The sequence below is a fragment of the Micropterus salmoides genome, unplaced genomic scaffold (genome assembly GCF_014851395.1).
Source record: "Micropterus salmoides isolate LMB-PRFRI ecotype aquatic unplaced genomic scaffold, ASM1485139v1 Ms_hic_scaffold_14, whole genome shotgun sequence".
NCBI classification, from domain to species: Eukaryota; Metazoa; Chordata; class Actinopteri; order Centrarchiformes; family Centrarchidae; genus Micropterus; species Micropterus salmoides.
The window spans coordinates 7,274,912-7,296,892 of record NW_024040485.1 but is presented as its reverse complement, the minus strand read 5'-3'; the positions used below and the strand labels follow the sequence as shown (position 1 = coordinate 7,296,892).

General features: G+C 40.1%; 1 protein-coding gene across 5 annotated transcripts in view; it reads right to left on the bottom strand.

Annotated features, from left to right (window-relative positions):
* Positions 1-21,981, bottom strand: part of cadm3 (cell adhesion molecule 3) — an 89,762-nt gene that overhangs the window by 22,057 nt on the left and 45,724 nt on the right. For all 5 annotated transcript variants that reach the window (XM_038717392.1, XM_038717395.1, XM_038717396.1 and 2 more), the window contains exons 4-5: positions 14,657-14,809; positions 8,435-8,572 (exon numbers count right to left, since the gene is read on the bottom strand). In XM_038717392.1, the coding sequence (XP_038573320.1) occupies positions 8,435-8,572; positions 14,657-14,809 (291 nt within the window). The remainder of the gene's footprint in view (positions 1-8,434; positions 8,573-14,656; positions 14,810-21,981) is intronic.

Genomic DNA, 21,981 nt, shown 5'->3' with positions numbered 1-21,981 from the left:
TTTGCCAGTGGGATGAGATAGCTTCATGTGTTGTTAATGCAGATTCAACTGGGTTGCACCTTGTGAGACATGACAAAAGGAAAGTAGCTTATAATGAATGACTTTTTTTGTAGCACACTTATCAAAACAAAGTGCTTCACAGTGAGAGAAATCAAATAAATTAAATACCAAATTGAATTATAAAATACATAAAGGGCAAAATGAAAAATTAAAGTTAATAAACAAGATATTAAAAACCAATAAACACAACATGCAGCTCAGATGAAATCAGGATATGATCTCCAATAAAGCAGAGCTTTGGGGCCCTGATGACAAAGGCTCTGTCCCCTTTAGTTTTCAGCCTGGACAGGGGAAGAGACAGAAGAGCCCTGACCAAGGATTTCGAACTATGCCAAGGCTCAAAAGGGATTAAAGGGTCTAAAATGTAATCTGGAGCCAGGTCATGAAGAACCTTAAATCTAATCTATCCTAAAACAAACAGGTAGCCAATGTAAAGAGGCTACAATAGTTGTGATGTGATCCTACCATTTGGAGACTAGACTGTGTATAATGGATGACATGACAGCTCCCCATAAGTGAAACCAAAACATCTCGATGGTATACTGCAGCCCCCTGGTAGCTGGCTGCAGTATATGTCATGTAGCAGAGGGGACATAGACCAAACTGGAGTACATGTCAAATACAATTTTCCCAAAGATGGTTTCTGTCATTTTAGGCAGTTTTTATCACGCTGACGTATGTTCAAGTGTGTATTTTTCTGCTAAGCTTGGTTTTAATTCATCTCAGCCGGGTGTATCGGACAGGACCTCGATACCGCGGCTCCAACCTGATCACTACTGCGAGTCTGGCTCCAAATGACGTCACCAGCACAAGATGGCAGCGGCTGTATCTGGGAAATTATGGCTTTATTTTCGTGCAGTGGGAGAAAGTGGAAGTGCGACTTTATATAAAGTCTGTGGTTCTGGTTAAAAGCCTAGCAGCTGAGTTCTGTAAAGTCTGTGGTCAATTCAAAAGAAGAGGCTGTAAAGAAAATAATGCATGTGCAGCGGTTTCTGCGTCTCAAAAAGTTAAAGTGGATCTTGTTTTTGTAATATTTCTGATGAAAACAAAAATTAGAATCAAAGTTCAGACAACTTAAATTCACACCTGTCACCTGAGCCAAGGAAGTTATTAAAACATTAATTAAATTATCCATCCAAGTGATCTAGTTTTTTTTTTCATTTAGAAAACATCCCAAAGCAGTAAATACTAATTTATTACAGTAAGACTTTTCGCAGTCTGGAAGTCCACACCATTTGATCCACAGCAATATCTTTAACCAATTTAATCACTTCAAGACACGTATCAAATAAAAATCATCAGCTGGGTTCTGCTTCTCAAAAGTAAGTATTTGCAGCTCTTCTTCTTTCAAAATGTGACATGTGACTGCTTGTCTTCAATATCTTTGGGTTTTGGACAAAACTAGTTCTGTAATTTAAAGTCGTCTTTTTCACTTTAGTTTGACATTTTATAGACAAAACCCTTAAAATAATAAGATTTATTAAAAAATGAAAGTAATCATCAGTTGCTGCCCTATTGTGGATAAAAACCAGCAAGAAAAAACAGAAGTTGGACCACGGAGGGAACGCAAAGTGAATGAGTGAATTAAACTCCGCTTGACCGCCCCCCCCAGCTACTCCAGTGAAGCTGCTTAGTCGCCAAAAGCAGAGGACTGTGGTTCTACTTGGCATCTCCAAGGTGTAAAAATATTGTGTGTGAATAGACAGTACCGCATGGCTTAACACCACCAAGCATGCTCAGCAAAATCCATGCTTCCCTGGAAAAGGAGATGGTTTTAAAATAATCAAAACAGTCATCACCTTTAAGCTTAAACTGCATTAGGGCCAGCAAAAGTCTGATTAAGCGTTCATGTGAGGTCATCTAATTTGGATAGAGATTTAAATAGTCCTGTTACTGGATTACCCAGTGAACATAGCTGCTGGAACATAGTTTGATTCTATTTCCAGTGGTGGAGGTGACCAAGTACATTTACACAAGTACTGTACTACTTTTCTGCTACTTTCTACTTTTACTTTACACTTCTTACTTTAAAGATTTTAAATACAACAGATAATGAATGAATTAATCCAACTTCATATAAAGTTGTTAAATTTCTCTTTGATCAGCTACAACATGAAATTCTGCTGAATTATTAATGCATCTGTAATAATAATTAGTGTTGAACACAATTGGCAACAACTCATTAATTCATTAAGTTAATTATCAAGCATAAATATCAATCATTCACTGGCTGCAGTTTCTCTAATGTCATGTATTACTGTTTTTCTTTATTTTATATCACTGCAAAATGGAATATATTTGGGTTCAGGACTGTTGGTACGACTAAACAACCAATTCAAAGACATTATTTTGGGCATTTTGGAAATTTTTGATGGTCATTTTTCACTATTTCTTGACATTTTAAAGAATAAACAGGTCCATTAATCAAAAAATATGTGACAGATTAATCAATACGGGAAAGCATTAGTTTCAGTCCCATATTTATTCCATTTCCCACAGTGCTGTGATTGTGACTGACTTAAATATATTTCTTTCTGAAAAGGTTGTAAATTAAATCCAGACTATGTGAGAACTGTTTCTTCTGTTAACACTTTAGTTTTTAGATCTTTTCTATCTTGCTTTGTGCCCCATCACAATTTTTATACCTCAAAGCTACTTCATGGCTTATTGAAGCTGCAACAGGCAGGTGCTCTATAATATATATATATATATATATACAGTCCCCTCCAAAAGTATTGGATCAGTGAGGCAAATTCCTTTGTAACTAATGGGGAGGAAGTTTATCATGCAGCAGGACAATGAGCCAAAGCACACTGCCAACAAAACAAAGGACCTCGTCAGGGGAAAGAGTGGAAGGTTTTAGACTGGCCAAGTCAGTCACCTGACCGTAACCCAATAGAGCTGCATTTCACCTCCTTAAGAGGAGACTGAAGGGAGAAACACCCCGAAACAAACAAGAAGTGAAAGAAGCTGCGGTAAAAGCCTGGAATAGCATCACAAATGATAGTATATATATACTGCTTGCTATAATAGTAAAGCAATCCAGAGGAACCATTCTACAAAATGAGTACTTTTAATTTTTTGAAATTGCAGATTATGCACTCATGTCAGTTCAAATTGTAATGCAGGACTTCATGGAGCTGATGCTAAGCCCTGCCAAAGTACACAACGTATTTCCAAAACAGCATGTCTTAAATGTAAAAATACATCTATCCTATAAGTTTTGGCAGGAAATTAGCTCTATAGGATTTTTACTTATAAAGAATAATTTGCTTTATGTTGCTGCTATTTCACAGATATGAACACTTCTTCCACCACTTTCTGTTCATCTGATGTCTCTGTCTGTCTCGTCTCTTACATTACATCGCTCCATATAGACACACACCCATGTACCCTTCGCCATCCGCCCCACGTCCTGCATTATGACAATTTGGGCCGGTATTCAGCCGGTATGGCCTTAAGTGCCACCATAAATCCCCATTATCCCCAATCCAATACATCGATGTCACTAAATGATCCATAGCCCTTTCACACAGTACAACTAATACAGTCTTCAAAGCTCTTAGCCTTTCATTCTTCTCAATTACCACTCCCTTTCCCGCACTCTCTTGCTCTCCGTCTCCCCTCCTCTCTCTATCTAAATCCTCTTTCCGGATTTCTCTCTCTATTTCGTCAGCCTTCCCTGCTTTTTCTCCCCTCTCTCCTGTTGCGCTCTCCAGTCCCATCTTCTTTAAAACTGGTCCCCCTTTGCCTCATCCCCTGCCCCCAGTCTGTGCTCCTAGTCAGCCGCAAAGCCGCCTCGCTTCTTCTTCTGTGGTTTTCTTAATTCCCCTTCTGCTCTCTCTTTCAGTCTCTCTCCTCTGTCGTCTCTTTGCAACTTCCATCACTCTCTCGCCGTCGCTCCGTCTTTATTCATGCGTGCACGCACACACACGCACACACACACACACACTCTCTCCCTTTCTGTTCTCTGTTTTCTCGGCAGCCCCTCACTGTCACTTTCTTGATATAGGTCGTCTCTCTCTCTCTCACACACACATACGCACACTCTCTCTACATCTGTGTTGCCCTCATTGCCTTCCCTCTCTCTCCTTCTTTGCTTTTACTGTCAGTGAAGCTGTCAGAGAAGCAGTGGTGAGCAGCAGCAGTCTAAGAGCTCATCTTTCCAACATTCACTCACACACACGCTCAAACCCACTGCAACTACAACCGCATGAATGAGAAGCTGTAATAATAGCACGCTGACCTGTGGTGCTCTTCGGCTATCTAGCCGGAGATGAGCACTGTGTGACAGTGTGTGTGTATTATTATCATCGTCCATTACCAGTGTTCTGTGTTAAACCGAAGGTGTGTGTATTGTGTGTGTTTGTGTGTGTGACAGCGTGTCGTTCCAGCAATGACTGATTGGTGTTGTGGGGTGTCAGGTCGGCTGGGCAAGGCCTCGAACACACCATGACTCACGTCGAGTTGATCTCCTTCAAATTTCTCTCTGTCTGTCTCTATTTTTCACTATTCGCCCTTCTGTTTTTTAAAGAGTTGGTTCGCCCAAATTCAGAGGTGGACAAAGTACGCAACTCCAGTACTTGAGTCAAAGTATAAATACTCCTGGTAAAATATTACTCCAGTATAAGCAAAGGTTTTTGCTTTAAAAATATAATGGCAACACATTGCTGTATTGTTGCCAATAACAGTAGTTTGACAAGATTAAAACATATCAACTCTGCATTTTTGCTAGCTAACTATTAGCGTGTGTCAGCAGAGGATTCACACAGGACCCGTTCCACAGATGACAACTTGGCGGGGAAATCCATAAAAATCCATAATGTTTTGACCAATCAAAGCATAAAAACTGCAACTATTACAAGCAAAGATACCTTTGTTTAAAAGGTGCATCTGTTATTGAACAAATATTTAACTGAACATGCTACCTCAGGTTGGATTGCAGTGAAGTTAGTACATGGTAAACAGAGCAAACATTAAAAGCGATAGGCATCTTTCTTCATTTCAAAAATCTCAAACATAAGCGTACAGACCACAGGGACACACACAACGACTCCACACATCTGCAAACCTGCAGCCTTTGATCAGCACCACGGACAGCAGCCAAAGTGCCAAATGCAAATCTTACAGCCTGTCCTCGACTCAAACCTGCTGCTTCCGACTATCAAACAACCGAAACGGCTTTACTAACAAATCAACACAAAGTAGCTGACACAGTATGTCAATAATCACAGAACAAATAGCAATCAAGAAAAGCACAACAACCCATGATGCCAACACATTATGAATGAGTGGATGACAGCATCTGATCACGATCCACGTGGCAAATGTCCCTCTCCCTTAGTGGGCCCTTGTAATCAGCTGGGCTGGGTGCATTGCACCGTTTGCACCACTGGGACTTACGCCACTGCCTTAAAGCAATGCTTCAAAGTAACGCGTTACAAGAACATTCATAGAAATGTAGTATAGTCAAAAGTACAATATTTGTCTTTCAAATGTAGTGGAGTGAAAGTCAAAAGTTTCCAAAAAAATGTATACTCAATAAAATTACATATAGTCGAAAAATGTACTTAAGTACAATACTGAAGTAACTGTACTTTGTTATTGCCCAGCCCTGCCCAAAAAAGGCCAATGTCCCTATTATTTTGGATGTGACCCTATGGCCAGACAAGACTAGTGATTCAGCAAAACCCTAGATTATGTTCAGTGTTGTTTTTAACATTCATTGCAAATGATTTTTTTTACTTATTTATTTAAGCAATATCTTTGCATAGAAATGGGAAAGATCATGGTTATGGCATATAAAGTATGGTTAAAGGGCAATCCACTAATGGTGTTTAGATTTCTAGTCATGAGGAGTACTAATCAGCCTGTGAATACAGTTGTATAATGTCTTCTGGAGGGCATGTCTGAAAAAATAATCCTATATGGATCCACTGATTTCGGAGATTGGCACACCAGGGACGAGTTGAGAGGGCCTTTGATGCTTCAATTTTGACCATTCTTTTTAAAAATCTGTTACTTGTGAGTCCCTTAACATTGTGGATGTGCAATACAAACTACCCCTTTGATGTATCATTAAGGTTATAAAACTAAAACGCTTTTAATGTTATGGTTAGAGAAATATATAGGTTTCAGTAAGAAAAAAGCTAACATTATAGGTCTGTGACAGGAACATAAAAGTCAGATGTGCTACATGCCCATCCAGCTCCCATACCTCCACAACTCTATTTTCCACCTTGCCACATAAAGGGCACAGTACCCTCTGCAATGGCGCAGAATGCACTAGCACTAGATGTAAATCATGAAGTGCAGACATGTCCAGTATAAACATAAGCATAGGACTTCTTCAGCAGAAATACTGTGAAACATTGTTTCTGGAGAATTTTAATGTTGTGAGCACCACAAATTGTAGACACCTCCATTATATTGGAGCGTTGGTAGAAATCTCATAGGACTTATATTAAAAAACCTGGGCAAATTACTCCAAAACTATCTCCGTGGAAGGATACCATTACAGGTAAGATGGAAAATACATCTTTTCGTATTTTGGGTCAGCTGACACTTTAAACAAAAATCCAATCTCCCTTAAAAGCAACAATCTCTAGACTCCCCTTTCCCCACGTCTCCTCTTTTTAGTTCAGCTGTAACAAAAAGACCAGATAATCTGTCCTCGGGCAGGCAGCTCTCCCATTCCTCCTTCTCTTTGTAGCTTCAGTCCATTCTTTCGATTCATTTCAATCCATAATTATAGCAAGCACAAACACTGCCAAAGCATCAGGCCACAAGACGGGCATTTTTGCATTACAAAGCCTGAGTGTAGCATTTTCATATCAATAAATCATTATCATATTATGTCATCATATTATATTAGTATAATTACTGTAGAAAAGGCCAGTACAAAGACGATCTACCAGTCTGAACACGTCAATTTACACAGAGTGGATTTGGCGGGACTTCTGCTGGAGAGCTGTGCAAACAGACAGAGGGCGCTGTTCTTCCTGTACAAGCACGGCTTAAAGCTTATAGAGTTTCTGGTGGCAGCAGATGGTGGAAGGAGCGAGAGGGCGACAGAAACAACACTTCCAACATATTTGTTCTGCTCGGTAAAGGAAAATAGAAAACCTTTGACTGATGAAGCAACAAGAAGGGGGGGGGAGTGTTTACGGGAAACATGGCCGTAATTTGCACAAACGCTACCACTGCCAATACCACTGGTGTGAGTCAGAGGCTGCCAATCGTCTCCTTGATTTTCAGTTCATCTGTAGGAAGAAAAGCCCGCTAATTTGTCCTCTCATGACAACCTCGCTGCACTCACTCTGCCTCTCGCTTTCTCTTCCCTGCTCATTTCTCCCGTTTATCTGTAACAAAAGACCAGGCAGTCTGACCTCATGCAAAGCTCTCTCTATCTCTGTTTCTCTGTTCGACCTCATCCCTTCATCCTCTCCTCCGCCCTGCCTTTTATGCTGGATTCTGTCGTTATCCCCGGCTAGATCATACCCACGCTATCTCTCGCTCTCTGTTGTGTCACTCCCAGTTGCAGATATGTTGCAGCTCAATGGTTGATACACACACACTTGCACAAATAAATTCTGCATCAACTAACACAAAATCCAATAAAAGCAAACACATATACAGTTCCTGGATACATGCATAGGCACAAACTTACAGGATCAGGACATAAGGAATGATGGGGGGAAAAAAGGCCCAAACACAAACACAAATGTACTCACAGCATGTTTCTGCACACACACACACACACACACACACACACACAGACACAAGCAGCATGCTCTCTCACTTGCACACACACATATGCAGGCACAGGTTTAGAACACAGGGAGACAGCAGGCAACGTGGCAAGGACACAATACGCACACAGCATGATCACACACAAGCTTCGTTCTCACACACACACACACCCACACACACACACACACCCACACACACACACACACACACACACAATGATCATAGATGAGGCATATGTGCACAAATAATTTTAAACACATTCACCATACACACATACACAGAGTACTGCAGAATCCCACAAACACTTACTGTAAGCCCACATAGAAACACACATACATGTGCACAAGCACAAACCACATCCTTGCATTCCTACAGAATATCCTTACAGCTACACACTCGCACACCCTGTCCTACACACACACACACACACACACACACACACACATAACCACACATATGTGCTTCCTTACCACACAAACAGATCCAGCATGAGTACAAGCCAGAGGACAACAACAGACACATCCAACACACGTATTCTGACCCCACAATACACACGCACACACACACACAAACATTCACAAACACACACAGAGAGCGTCCACACACTCCCTGTATCTCTCACCTTCCAGCTCCTGGTCTCCTCTGTACCAGCGCAGCATGGCGGGGGGTTTGCTGCCAGTACTGGTGCAGGTCAGGGTGACTTTGCCCCCCTCCTGCACTGCATTCTCAAAGCCTGAGATCTGAGGTTTACCAGGCACACCTGGTAAGAGAGAGAGAGAGAGAGACAGAAAGAGTTCGAGAGTTAGCAAGTGAGAGGGAGAGAAAACTTTTATGCTGCAGGTTCACCTTGTAGCTAGAAAAAGAAAAAAAAAGGTGAGGGCCAACGGCCGAGCTTCTGACAAATACTTTACATTTTTTGCAAGGTGCGGTGTATCGAATTGAGGAAAAAATGAATATCAACAGCAAAATGTGATACAGCGTCCTCAATATCAGACAAGCTTTCATTTATTTGGCCAGTTCTGAAGGCTCTGATGGAAATCAGCTCGGAGAAATATAATGATGCAGGCTTGCAATGAATTTTGAAGGCACTAGAAAAAAATCTTGGAGACAGGGAACCAGATCAGAAACTCTCCTATCAGCTGTCCACTTATTTTGTTGTTGAGTTTAGAGGATTTGTTAGTCAGTAAAGGACAACAAATTGCCCTATACCAATAAGTTCTTGAAATTTTCATCTAGCAGTTGGAATCACTTTTTTGTAAAATAATGATGCCAGGGATACCTGTGGCACTAAAAACTCAGTTGGCATCCTGCCGTGACTGAATGAATGTAAGTGATAGCAGAAACATTGAATTGTATAATGACATTGACAAAGAAACTATATTTAATGTGGATCGGTTATTTCTTGCTGATACCAAATCTGCAAACTATATATAGGTCATCAGACCCAATAACGATCTGGCAGATTGGATCGGTGCATCCCTAGTTGCCCTTTCATTTCGAAATTCGAAATTGTTATTAATTGCAAGATGTTTCAACTGATTGCATCTTGTTGTGTTTAAATATACATTCCTTAGTGCAGTAAAATTCTCAAAACTACTTGTTCAACCTCCACATCATTCAGTCACTTGTGCACACCGTAAAAGCAGTTTCTCATTCTTTTGAATATATTGATTTAATAATGCAAATGGTTATTCACAGCTGTATGCTGTTTCCTACATTATCAATTGCGTATGTCATTTTAAGCACAATGTATAAATACAGGTTCTCTATTGAATAGTCTTACTGACCCCAAAACACCTAGGCATACGTTCACTGCATAAGTCACTACATGCAAAATGGTTGAACACGTCATAATCTGTCAAGCGTGTTTTCTATTCAAATTACAGTACAGACAGTAAAAGCATAACTGTGAACCCAGTCCAATCTCTTTTGATGTATAACTTTGTACTGTTGCTGTTGATATATACCATACAGAAAAAGTGAGCATTGTGCATTTTCAATCATTGTCATCAAAACACTATAATTTACATCAGAAAATACACTTTTATTTTGACAACAGGGCTAAACAATTTGACTGTCTTGTCTTAAACAATGACATAAGGACTTGTCATTCTGATGGCACTGACATGTTAACCGACTTACTTTTGAGAGATAAACTAAGGATTTTGAGCAAGTTATGGGCTTCTGCAGGTAATCCACTGTGTGGTGCTGTTTGTACGGTTTCGAGAAATGCACTTAGTGTTTTGCAAATGTTAAGGATGATTCGAAAAATGTACCAAAGTGGCTGAGAAAAAGTCAAATGCTACACTAAAAGTTCATAATTCAAGTGTATATTAGTCTCGTGATGAATTTTCATAACTGAAATGCTGACAACATTTTTAGTAAGACTTGAAAATATGACATAAGCATACAGAAGATGAATACAGAGACAAAACAATTCCCAAATGTTTCATTAACTTAACAGTACTTATGGCACACATATTAAAGGGTAAGTTCAGTATTTTTCAACCTGGGCCCTATTTTTCCATGCTTTTGTGTCTATGTGACTAATTGGAACAAACATTTTTGAAATTGGTCTAGTATAAAGCGAGCGCGCTGCAGTCAACAGCAGCAAAACAGGGCTGCAAGGTCATTCTTGCCGGCAATTGCACGCCGTCAAAGTACAGCCACTAAAGTGCTTGTTTTTGCCACGGAAATTCAGTTCAAAATGTCAAGTAAATTAGAGATTACAGAGATTATTAAACGTGACTCCCATAATTCATTAGTTAAAAGCCAAGATGGGAGTTAAAATGACTCAGTCAGACCAAATGTTTTTTTGGGGGGTAGTTTGCAAGAGAGGGACAGAGGGATTAAATGAGCAAAAGGTCACATTCAAACTAGCTTCAGCCTCCAGGAGTGCCCCAGCCAAACCAAAATGTCATGATACATCTTCCTCTCCCAGAGGTGTTCTTCCAGTCAGTTAAAATAAGACACATTTTTGCTTAATTACTATTTTAACTTGGAGCACAAGTTGAAGTGAACACAAGCATGTGAAGGAATCTACACAACCACTCTGCCAAATATTTCAGAATCCACTTTGTGTTCACCATCATGGTCAAAGGCAAGAGTGGAAACAATTTTTTTTTGCCGTCCTCCATCTGGAGCTGTTGTGGGCGGCACATTTCTCCAAGTGGTGGAGGCGATCACTGTCATTCTGCTTTGGGAAATAATGAACATTCGGTTTGCCATTTACCGCATACCGCCGCCTTGTGCATTAAGGGAGGAGAGAGAGAGAGAGCGAGAGCGAGAGAGAGAGAGAGAGAGATGGGCAGAGAGAAAGAGACAGAGCTGACAGAGTAGAAGCGGAGAAAGTTACACAGAAAGGTAAAGATGGAGAGGGGAGACCATATCATGAAGGGGCGCCAGGAGGGAAACTGATGTATTATCATTAAAATTGACATGGTCTTGTACCAGTTATTGACATTTTTTAAAATGTGACATTTTTTAGGCCAGAAAAGGCTGGAAATGTCTAAAATAATGCAAGTACTGAGGGAGTAAGGGAGTGAGTGTGACACAACACGGATAGATAGATAGATAGATAGATAGATAGATAGATAGATGGATGGATGGATGGATGGATAGATATGATAGATAGATAGATAGATAGATAGATAGATAGATAGATAGATAGATAGATAGATAGATAGATAGATAGATAGATAGATAGATAGATAGATAGATAGATGGATGGATGGATGGATGGATGGATGGATGGATGGATGGATGGATGGATGGATGGATGGATAGATAGATAGATAGATAGATAGATAGATAGATGATAGATAGATAGATAGATAGATAGATAGATAGATAGATAGATAGATAGATAGATAGATGGATGGATGGATGGATGGATGGATGGATGGATGGATGGATGGATGGATGGATGGATAGATAGATAGATAGATAGATAGATAGATAGATAGATAGATAGATAGATAGATAGATAGATGGATGGATGGATGGATGGATGGATGGATGGATGGATAGATGGATAGATAGATGGATGGATGGATGGATGGATGGATGGATAGATAGATAGATTAAGGTAAAGATAAAAAAAATTTTAAATGTGGTCATGTAGCAGTATTTGATGTAGTGCGCTGTGTGCGGAAGCTCTCTGGCAGTAAAGCAGTATTGAATATTAATAAGGGAATAATACAGCACATATAGAATTGGTTGGAGAAGCCCTGTCGAGACCCTTTCCTCTACAAGGAGAATAAAGAGAATAAAGCCATTATAAATTATTCTCTGCTTAGCGGAGGAGAGAGCAGAGAGGCATGCCACACATTTACCACTAACAGACACACAATTTAAAACTGACCATACTCAGCAGTTACGGGCACATTTGTGTCTGTCAAAAACTATGCACATGTCAAAACAAAAATTAAACACACACACATGAATGCTGAAAATTCCATGATTTCTGGCCGATTTTCCCATCGGGGTCGGTGCGTTTTAGACATTTTACCATACATTTTTAATGGCTTGGCTCCCTCTCAGGGGTCATGAAATATTTATTGAACGCAGAATACAGTGTCACAGCTGTCAATTACAGTGAATAAAAAAAAAAAAATGCTCGAATCACAATTACTGCAAAATCGGAAGAAATGTGGTGAAGTGATTCTCCCGTTAATTTGAATTTAAAGAGCTAAAGTACACCCGCCTTCATCCTTACTCCGACACACACATTCCCCTCCCCCTTACCCACGCATACACAAACATCACATTAACATTTCAGGCGATCTGCTCATGCTGCTGTCCAGAGCAACTATAGTGAATTATTTTCAATACACTTTGCAGCACTGCCAAAACATTTGAATAAATGTCAACAAAATGATTTATTTAAGGATGCTTCCACAGCTGTTGACGAACAAACCCCAGATTTGGGGGAACAACCTTTCAGCCACAGAACATCCGTTGTAAACATAAGTCAATCTGCCCCACCCTAAATGTCAAAATCTTTGTATTTGTTGCTTCCACTTTTTTTTCCCAAGGCGTTTTCCAAGGGACTAAGGCAGAAACCGTCTGCAGCTCAGTTTTATCCAACAACTTGTTGGTAAATGATGGTGCATTGAATTAGAAAGGCTGAGAGGAAATGGCAAAAATTTATATAAAATCTCCTCAATATCATGAACAAGCTTTAAGGTATCAGAGAATATGCAATTAAGCGATGGAAGCCCATTTCTTGAATAAATGCAGATGTAGGTTTTTTCATGAGCAGCACTAAGAATGACTCCATTTCATTACACAGCAATTTAAAAGTGGCATTGGATGCCGTGAAAGCTTGGCCGTAAATCTGCCCACCACAACCTCCCAGGAATATCAGACCAGCTGTCTCTCCCATACAGTAAGTCTCCATTGTGGTTTTATGGCCATTAGTAGTTGCATTACAGTATTGCCAAGCACATTGCTTTGTTCTCATCTTCAAGTGAAACCATGAAAAATGGCTGCCAGAATTAGCTGACAATGTGGAACAATAACAACTCAACTAATAAAAATCAATACTTGAAAGACTGTTCGTGGGGTCCAAAGCCAATTAGCCCATCCAACCAATAAACAGGCTCACTCACCACTGACAGGATGACAGCAACATATTGCAGGCTGCAGGGAAGCATCACACATAGGTAATAACATCCGTCTCAAAGAAGATGAGTGGAGCCTGTTTATCTCCACACAAGAGTTATATGAGGTCACAACCGTACACAAAGGTTAACACTATCAGTAAGGAACTAGATCAAACTGGATGAAGGCATCATGAGGAAAGCTATAGAGTCATGGATCACAAAATGGGTTATTTCATTCATATTTTGGAAGTTATACAATTTATTTTTCAATTCATCGGTGATCTAATCACAAGATGTAATCAAGTTGAATTATAGGATGCAGTGTTTGTGCAGCTTTACCATACTAGGGTCTAAATGTCAGGATATCTCTGCCTATGCGCATTTATTGCAGATATTCTGTCTGTCTTTTATAAGTCCCCTCACTTATGGAACTGCTGCACTGCCTCATGCCAACAGGCAGCCTCTCATGTCACACTTACAACTGACAGCCACTTGGTCAAACTTTTGCTCTGAGAGACGGTAAACTCTGCAGTGTAGGTTGGGCCACAGTGACTTATCCATGTGAATTTGAGCCAGTTTTTCAACATTTTCTGTGTAGTCTGAAAATGACTGGTAGAAAAAATAGACATTGTAAAATTGTTATAAACAACATGACAACCGTGGAGAAAATAAGAAAATTTGCCAAATGCCTTGAATCATCCGTTTAAATGTGTCACAATCCTACAGGTTTGGGAGAGAAATTAAAATAGACTTCAGTCAGGCTGATTTATACAGCCATCAGTCAGTCTCAAAGGAGACATGAACATATGAACACAAGGATGGCAAGAATGTCATTCTGCACCATTAGGCCTCAGTGAGAACAAAGAAAGATTTTTAGAAAAGCCTACATAGGGGGAAAAAAATCAGTAGAAACCTTTGGATGGGCCTCACACACACAGAAATCCTCCTTCAAGGACAGACAGGAGATAGGAACACTAAAATTAATAGAGTTCAGGGAGTTTAACTAAAATGATAATGAAAAATGAGAATTGATTTTTGTCTTTTTATCAACATCATGTTTTCTTTTTCGTAAGATAGAAGATGTAGACACACATAACTTGCACTTTCATTTCAAGGGTTTATTTAAAGGTCTGGAATAGATGCAATCTCTGTTTTTGGTAACGTCAAGCTGACAGGCCCAGCCACCCCACCCCACTGTGTAAATATGTATTGTGTATATGCATGTTTGTGTAACCCACCTAGCACGGTGACTGTGGCTCGGGCAGTGCGGACTGGCATCGTGAAGATGGAGCAGGTGTACTCGCCCTCGTCGGCCAGCTGCACTTCAGCGATGGTGATGGAAAGTTCGGTGGATGTCGAGCGGTGCAGCTGGATGCGGTTATCTCTCAGAGCTAAAGGAGGAAGAAGAACAGGATATAAATAAACAGAAATGTGCACTTATAACTAATTTAAGTTGTATAATGTATGCTTTTTTAAATTTAGATTCTCTTTTGCTTTAAAACTTTTAAAACTTATATACTGAGTAATTACTTTGTATTTTTTAACATTGCAATGGATGACTGATAGTTTTCACATATTTACTAGGTACTGGTTTTGTAGAAGAAGAAGAAAAAAGAAAAGAAGCAGGAAGAGGAGGCAGAGAAAGGAGGCAGAGTATGAGCAAGATATTAGGGGCAGAAAAAGGTAGAGATAGGAGGAAGGAAAGAAGGAAAAGTGGGAGAAAATATGAGGGGATGACAGATGGGGATGGTCGGGAAAGGTCAGTGAAGGACAACAATATGGAAAGGATAGCAAGAAGAAAGGACTGAAAGAAGGAGGAAATGGGAATTAGAGAGGGAAAAGGTGAGAAAGGGAAAAAGAATAAGGGATAGGGAGAGAGCAGAGAAATGGGTAATGAAGAAAGGAGAAGTTAAAAACCAAGAGGAAAGGGATGAATGGATGTAAAGAAAGTGAAGAGTGACATTTGTGGAGTAGTGAAAGAAATGAAAATATATGTAGAAGTAGGTAGTGAGAAATATAAAGGAGATGGGAAGAGAGGAAGCAAGCATGTAAAGGAGGGTGAGCAAGGATAGGGAGGGCAGACTAAGAGGGAAAGAGGAAAGTAAGAACGATGATGTGCAGAATTTAAATCATGGGAAAGAGAAAGGTAAAATGGAAAGGAGGAGGGAAGGCAGAGTTGTGTTAGAGAGAAAATGATGTAAGAGGGAGAGAGGATGAAGAGGAGGAGGAAGAGGAGGAGTGATGAAGAGGAAGTGAGAGGAGGAAAAAATAGCTGAGATTTGTGAGCTTGAACAAGGCAAAGAAAGACAAAGAGAGAAGATGCAAAATGAGAATGAGAGACAAAAGAAAGTGCAGGAGAGAGTAAAAAAAACTGCAAAATAAAACAGAGGAAGCATAAATAGCAAGGAGAATAAGGGAGAGACAGTAAGGGATGGGCGGAGGAGGAGGGAGAGGGAGTAGGATGAAGAGGAAGACAGGGGGGAACATAAGAGAGACATAAATGCCTTTGTCATCAATGAGAAATCCAGCCATGAAAGAGGGAGAGAGAGCGCAAGCGACCAAGATAGATGATGATGATGATGATGAAATGCTACGAAATAACTGCTCGTTTCTGTGATAGCATTGACCTCTACGGTGTTTGTGCTGTATGATTGCTGTCTGTGTCCCTGTCTTCCTATCTGCCTGTCCATCTAGATGTCTATCTGTCTATCTCTCTGTCTCAATAAAGGCCATTCAGCTTTGTTCTCCAGCGCCATCATGCACAGTTGGTTCCCTGCAAATAATGACTTAACACATAACAACCACACTAAAAGAAAGCAGAAACCTGCAAAAAATCCTTGTGGTCAAGTTAGACATGTGAACCTTCCGACAGATTTGTTTCCACATTCAAAATTGTTTTAAGTTACAGTGGCACTGTTTTTTGTGTTATCTCAACTCTGAAACACGAGGAGTAGAAGGCTGAGGAGACTCAGATAAACTACTGGCTATATTTTAGGCATTGTTGGTTGTATTGTCTGATATGAGGGAATCAAAGCAGATGTGTAACAGACAAAGTGACCCCATAAATTGCCCACAGAAGCACTTCTATTGGCTGTTTAATGGCAGTTTTGAACATATTGTATTTCAACTTAATATGGATGGGTGGGGTTAACAGTCAAGGTCAAGTTCTAGAGTAGATGGTTTTGTTAAAAACACTACACGCTTTGTCAGCATCTGGTTTTCCTTTGGAGATAATATACATCATCAGAAAATCAGCTGTTTGCCAGCTAACATGCTAACTAACTTACTTGTCAATTTACTTTATTTGTGGGATTTTTGTTTGATTTGCTTTAAATCTATGTTTTCGCTTCTTCTACCAGTGAACGTGACCAAACAATTTAGTCTTTCCTACTCTACCAACAGTAATACAGCGGCCTGGCTAAACTGCACACAGTACTATGTTTTTAGCAAGCCACATATAGCCAGCAGGCCAATTCTAAAATAATCTGATGCTAATGCAGCTACTAATGTTAGCCAGGGTGCAAATCAAGAGTTTACAAATTGCAACATATACTGACAGGTTCAAAAATGTGTGAGTCTATGAAAGTTTGTGGTTTTGTTTTGTCGGCCCCTTTCTCGTTCATAAGCGTGATGTTGAAATGTAGACAAGACAGAATCAATCACTATTTTTAAACAGTGATCAACGTGACTTTTGTAGTCAGATCACTAAAGCAACCGTTTGAACATTGACTGGACTCTGCACAGAAATGAACATCTTTTGGGTTCTATTGTGAGAACTGAGTTGTTCAGAGCTGAAGTTGACTGCCTACTGTATCTCAGATATGGCTACTTTACATGTACCAAATGGTATAAGAACTTAAAACCGAGGTGAAAATCATTGTTTTACTGACCTCTTTTGGTCGATGTTGAAGTGTGCTCTGTTGCACCTGTAACCACACCTTACAGTGATGTCAGAGAGTACTCACCACACCCCAAGTACACTGTTACATAATTGCAAGGTGAGCACTTCAACAAGAAACAAGAGTTTCCAATGGTGTTAAGTAATTCAGATCAGGAAAGTTTGCTATTTCACTTGCTTTGGTCAAATACAATGCTGATTATTATTTTTTTTGGTTTGGTGCGGTTCAATTTCACACTGCCATATGTGTGCTAAGGTCATCCATTCATTGGACAGAAATTGTGAGTGAGGAAAAGCAGGAAGTGCGAAAGGAGGCTAAATAACCATGGAGATCTTTTGTAGTGCAATTATTGTTCTTTTGCTGATTTGGTGTTATCAGCTACAATCACAATTTGCAGAAACTTGTGAGGGTCATATGATATGGTGTTATCTACACGGTATTGTAATTAGCATCTTGCAAAGACGAAGATGGTTCTGGCAGAGAGATCATTCTCTTATGTGCACCTATATGGCATGTTGACAGTGGTACTGCGCAGAAGACGGATCATGTATAACATTTGAATTCATAGAGAGAGCCTATGTTCATGCAACCAGATCAGCAGGTTATTTCATCAGAACTTATTACTGCTAACATTGCTGCATACTGCTGCTGTATGTGTAGTGCACTGTAATCACTGCAATCACTAATGAGTCATGTTTAGCCATTTCATCACCCCTAATTACATAATAAAAATCTGACTGTGTCACACTCTGCATAGGCAAGCTGTGCATTTGTCTCCAGATTTGTCTGTCACATGAACTAGATATCAGGTAATTCACCCTTTCATGCATGAATTATGAGAGCCTTTGTCAGGATTTTTTTCCTATGTGTTTTTATTGCTCTTTAGGCATGCAAAATAAAACACACATTTTTCAAGGAGTTTCTTACATGTCCACTAAGGTGGACAGCGTGCGTCTAAGGTATGAACTGAATTCAAGTCACTAATGCTGCATACAGAGTGACTACTTGGTCTGCACCCATCTACCTAAACTGCATAATACAAAGTTAAGTTCCTTCTCGGCCACTACGCTCCTCCAACGAACGTCGCCTGGCTCTGCCATCCCTTCACACAAAGCAATCCCAGTCCCTGCTATTCTCATTTGTGACACCACGATGGTGGAACGAGCCACCACACGCCATCAGAGCAGGGGCGTCCCTCTCTAACTTCAAGAAGCTCTTGAAAACTCATCTCTTCCGAGAACACTTCCTCTTATAACACCTCTAACTCCTAACATCTAACATGTACTTCCTGTGCTCTTCTTTTTCTATCTCCTACAATTATCTTGTATTGATTGCACTTTTTTGTTTTGATTGCAGTTTTTATTAACTCTTACTTCCGTCCCTAGGTATTTACCCCACTGATGTGATATGTACTATGAGCTCTTACTAGTATTTATTGCTGCTCTTACTAGTATGTATTGTCAGTATTTGATGCTCTGTTGATGCTTGTATGTTGTTCCTCAAATGTAAGTCGCTTTGGATAAAAGCGTCTGCCAAATGAGTAAATGTAAATGTAAATGATGCATAATGTCCAATTTAGTGGACAGATGATTAATTGCAATTTCCTCCCAACATAAAGTCAATACTTGGAAAAATTAACAATTGTACTACTCCTTAGTTGTTACGAGATGTTACCAAATTTTATTTACCTTCAGGGTTCTCCTAAAATTGTAGGAATGCTGCTCAGCATTTCCGATTGTTCGTCGGCCATCTTGGTTTTGACGAATTTAATTTGCACTTACAATGGCTTACCAAACAGTGGCAGTGTATGGCATAACACTCTAGTGTCCACTGTAGTGGACGATGTGCAACTAGACTGCACAGTGCTTTCTGCAATTGAGCTATTTTAAGTTCATACCTTAAACAAACCGTAATAGAGTTTGTTTGGAACCGGACCGAGACCACCTCTTCAGCTGGGTGTCTATACGGTTGTTTGGTCCAAACCTGTGTGTGATTGCTGTATTCACACCTGCCCAAAAGATCCTCGCCAAGGGGGAAACAAACATGAGTTTGATTCAACCGAACCAGACAAGACAGGTGTGAATACACATTTTATCCTGAAAATCTTAAGACAAGATTGTATGGGCAACTCCAAATATGTGTGTGTGTGTGTGTGTGTGTGTGTGTGTGTGTGTGTAGCTAAATAGTGTGTTCTGGTCACTGTCTGTTTTCATATCTTATTGTTTATTTGCCATCCTCAGTATTGAGCCACATCTGTCTGTGTGGCTCCTCATCTTTCTGTCTTTATGTCTGTCTCACTATTATCTCCCTGTCTCTCACTTTCCCATCTGTCTGTTCACCTGTCTATCTCTATTGCACTCCTACACACGCACATGCACGCACACACGTACACGTACACACACACGTACACACACACACACACACACACACACCCCTCTGTTTCTCCTGGTATTTTTTAGTTATTTCTTCCAACACTACTTTATCTTCATGCCTTATCACTAAGCAAGGTCACTACATTTGTCTTCATGAGCTAACCTCTCTGTGTGTCTGTGTGTGAGTGTGTGGGTGTGTGTGAGGCATGCGGTCACTCACTCACACACACACACACACACACACACACATATATCCATGCCCCCTGGACCCTGCGCTCAGCTATCAGTCTCCTTAATTCACTTCTCCTCATCTCTCCTCAATCTCCCCTCTTTCCCTCATTCTTGTTCTTCTTTGTCTTTCTCTCGTACATCTCACCCATTTCTAATCTTTTCTGACTCCAGGCTTTTCTATCTCTTTTTGTGTCCTTTCTTTTTTTCATTATAAACAATGTATATTGCTTGCAAGTAAAGGTGTGATGGATTTTCAGAAACGATATGATATCTAGTTACAGGGGCTTATCGATCGGGATGCCCCTGAAAATTGTACATGTGCCTCCTGCTGTTTATCCCGCGATGTGGGCAACATAAATAGCCTGCCAATAGGTCACACTCTGCTGTTTGGCTTTTGTTTCCTCAGTGAAGGCATGTAATACATTTCTTAGTACTGAGGTAAACTGGATTAATAGACTTCCAAGACTTGGACGGACATGAAACGCTAAACATTTAAGCTACAGTTAACAGCATGCAGCTACATAAAAAAAAAAAGAGGAATTAGGAATCAAGACATTCCCAGTTCAAGTCTGGCTTGGGACCCTCGTTGCATCCGCCTCTTTCCCTTGTTTCCTGACATCTCTCTGCTAGTACCCAGTAAAGGCATAAAAAAGGAAGTAAGTGGTTTTTCACCAAGCTGAAATTACTGTTGCATGCACCGATAACAGCAAGTTAACGTGAAAGATCACGCAATTCTGTAAATCTGAAAAAACATACAGTATTTTAAATCAAAATTCATTTTGAGATTCTGGGGACATTTTGGATGAATTTGGCAACTATAGCAGGTTATTTTGTTCGTACTTGTAACAATGGGGCATTTTATGTTTGCTACAGCCCTGTTTTGTTCTTCTGACTATGTTCTTCTCCATAGCAACATCAGCTGAGGCTCATGGGTGTAAGTGTTTAAAGCCATCTGCTAACCAAACAGAAAAAAACATGATTTCTCAGAAATAAAGTTAAAATAATTTAAGTGTTTCACATGCAGAGCGTCCTGTAAAACTGTAAAACTTATTTAGAGTTGTTTAGCAGAACATTTGGTGTTATAAAAGCATATAATGATTGATTTGGTAAGATATTAGCATGTGGCATGTATAACAAAAACAAAAAAGAAAACCAGTCTTTGTACATAAAGGCAAAGTCACTTGATTCTTATAGGCACTTATATACATTCACAAGTGAATTTCATGCTCCAGAGATGCACGTTGCTAAAAGTAGAAACGGCACATAAAGGTAGTAGAGCAGAGAACACAGCCGCACTTGAGCCACAAGTGAGATGGTGCACTCATAGACTTCGGCACACTGGCTCAAATGGCAGCGGATCATCTCCAGCAGCCCTATAGTGTCGGTAAATTATCAAGGAGGCCCCTGTGTTTCTATATTGAGGAATACTGAGGATAAAAGACACAATTAAAATGGGAATTTACAGTGAGAAGAAATCCCTCTGTGAACAGCATCTTCTTCCACTTTGCAATTCTGTGTGTGTATGTATGTGCGAGGGGTTTCTAAGTGGTGTCAGTAGGGCTTTGAGCAGAGAGGGACGAGCATTTATGTGTGTTGATTACATACCAAGTACAGGATCTGCTTATCAGTGTACAGACCTTTTTGTACATCAGTGTTTGAAAGTGTGTCTGCATGTCTCTATTGCTTATTTGTGTGTGTGTGTGTGTGTTTGGCCAGACAGTGGTTCTTGTCTGCAGCTCAAACTCGAGACTTGATACTCCCCAAAGGTCCAACTGTTGATCTGGTCACAGCATCTATTTTTGCCTACTTCTTGTCTTCTTCCTCCACCTCCTCCTCTTCTACCTCCCTCAATCTTTCTCATGCTCTTTCAACTTCAAACATTCAGGAAGAAGAGAATTCTCTCACAACACACACTGAGCGCACATACATATATTCCTTGTTCATCTGCCTCCTGCCTCCTTATGCCTTTCCAACCAAGTTTCCACTCTATCCGAGAAGTCTCTCAAATTCAAATTTGCTTCATTGGCACGACAGGGGAGAAACCTATGTTGCTGAAGTAAA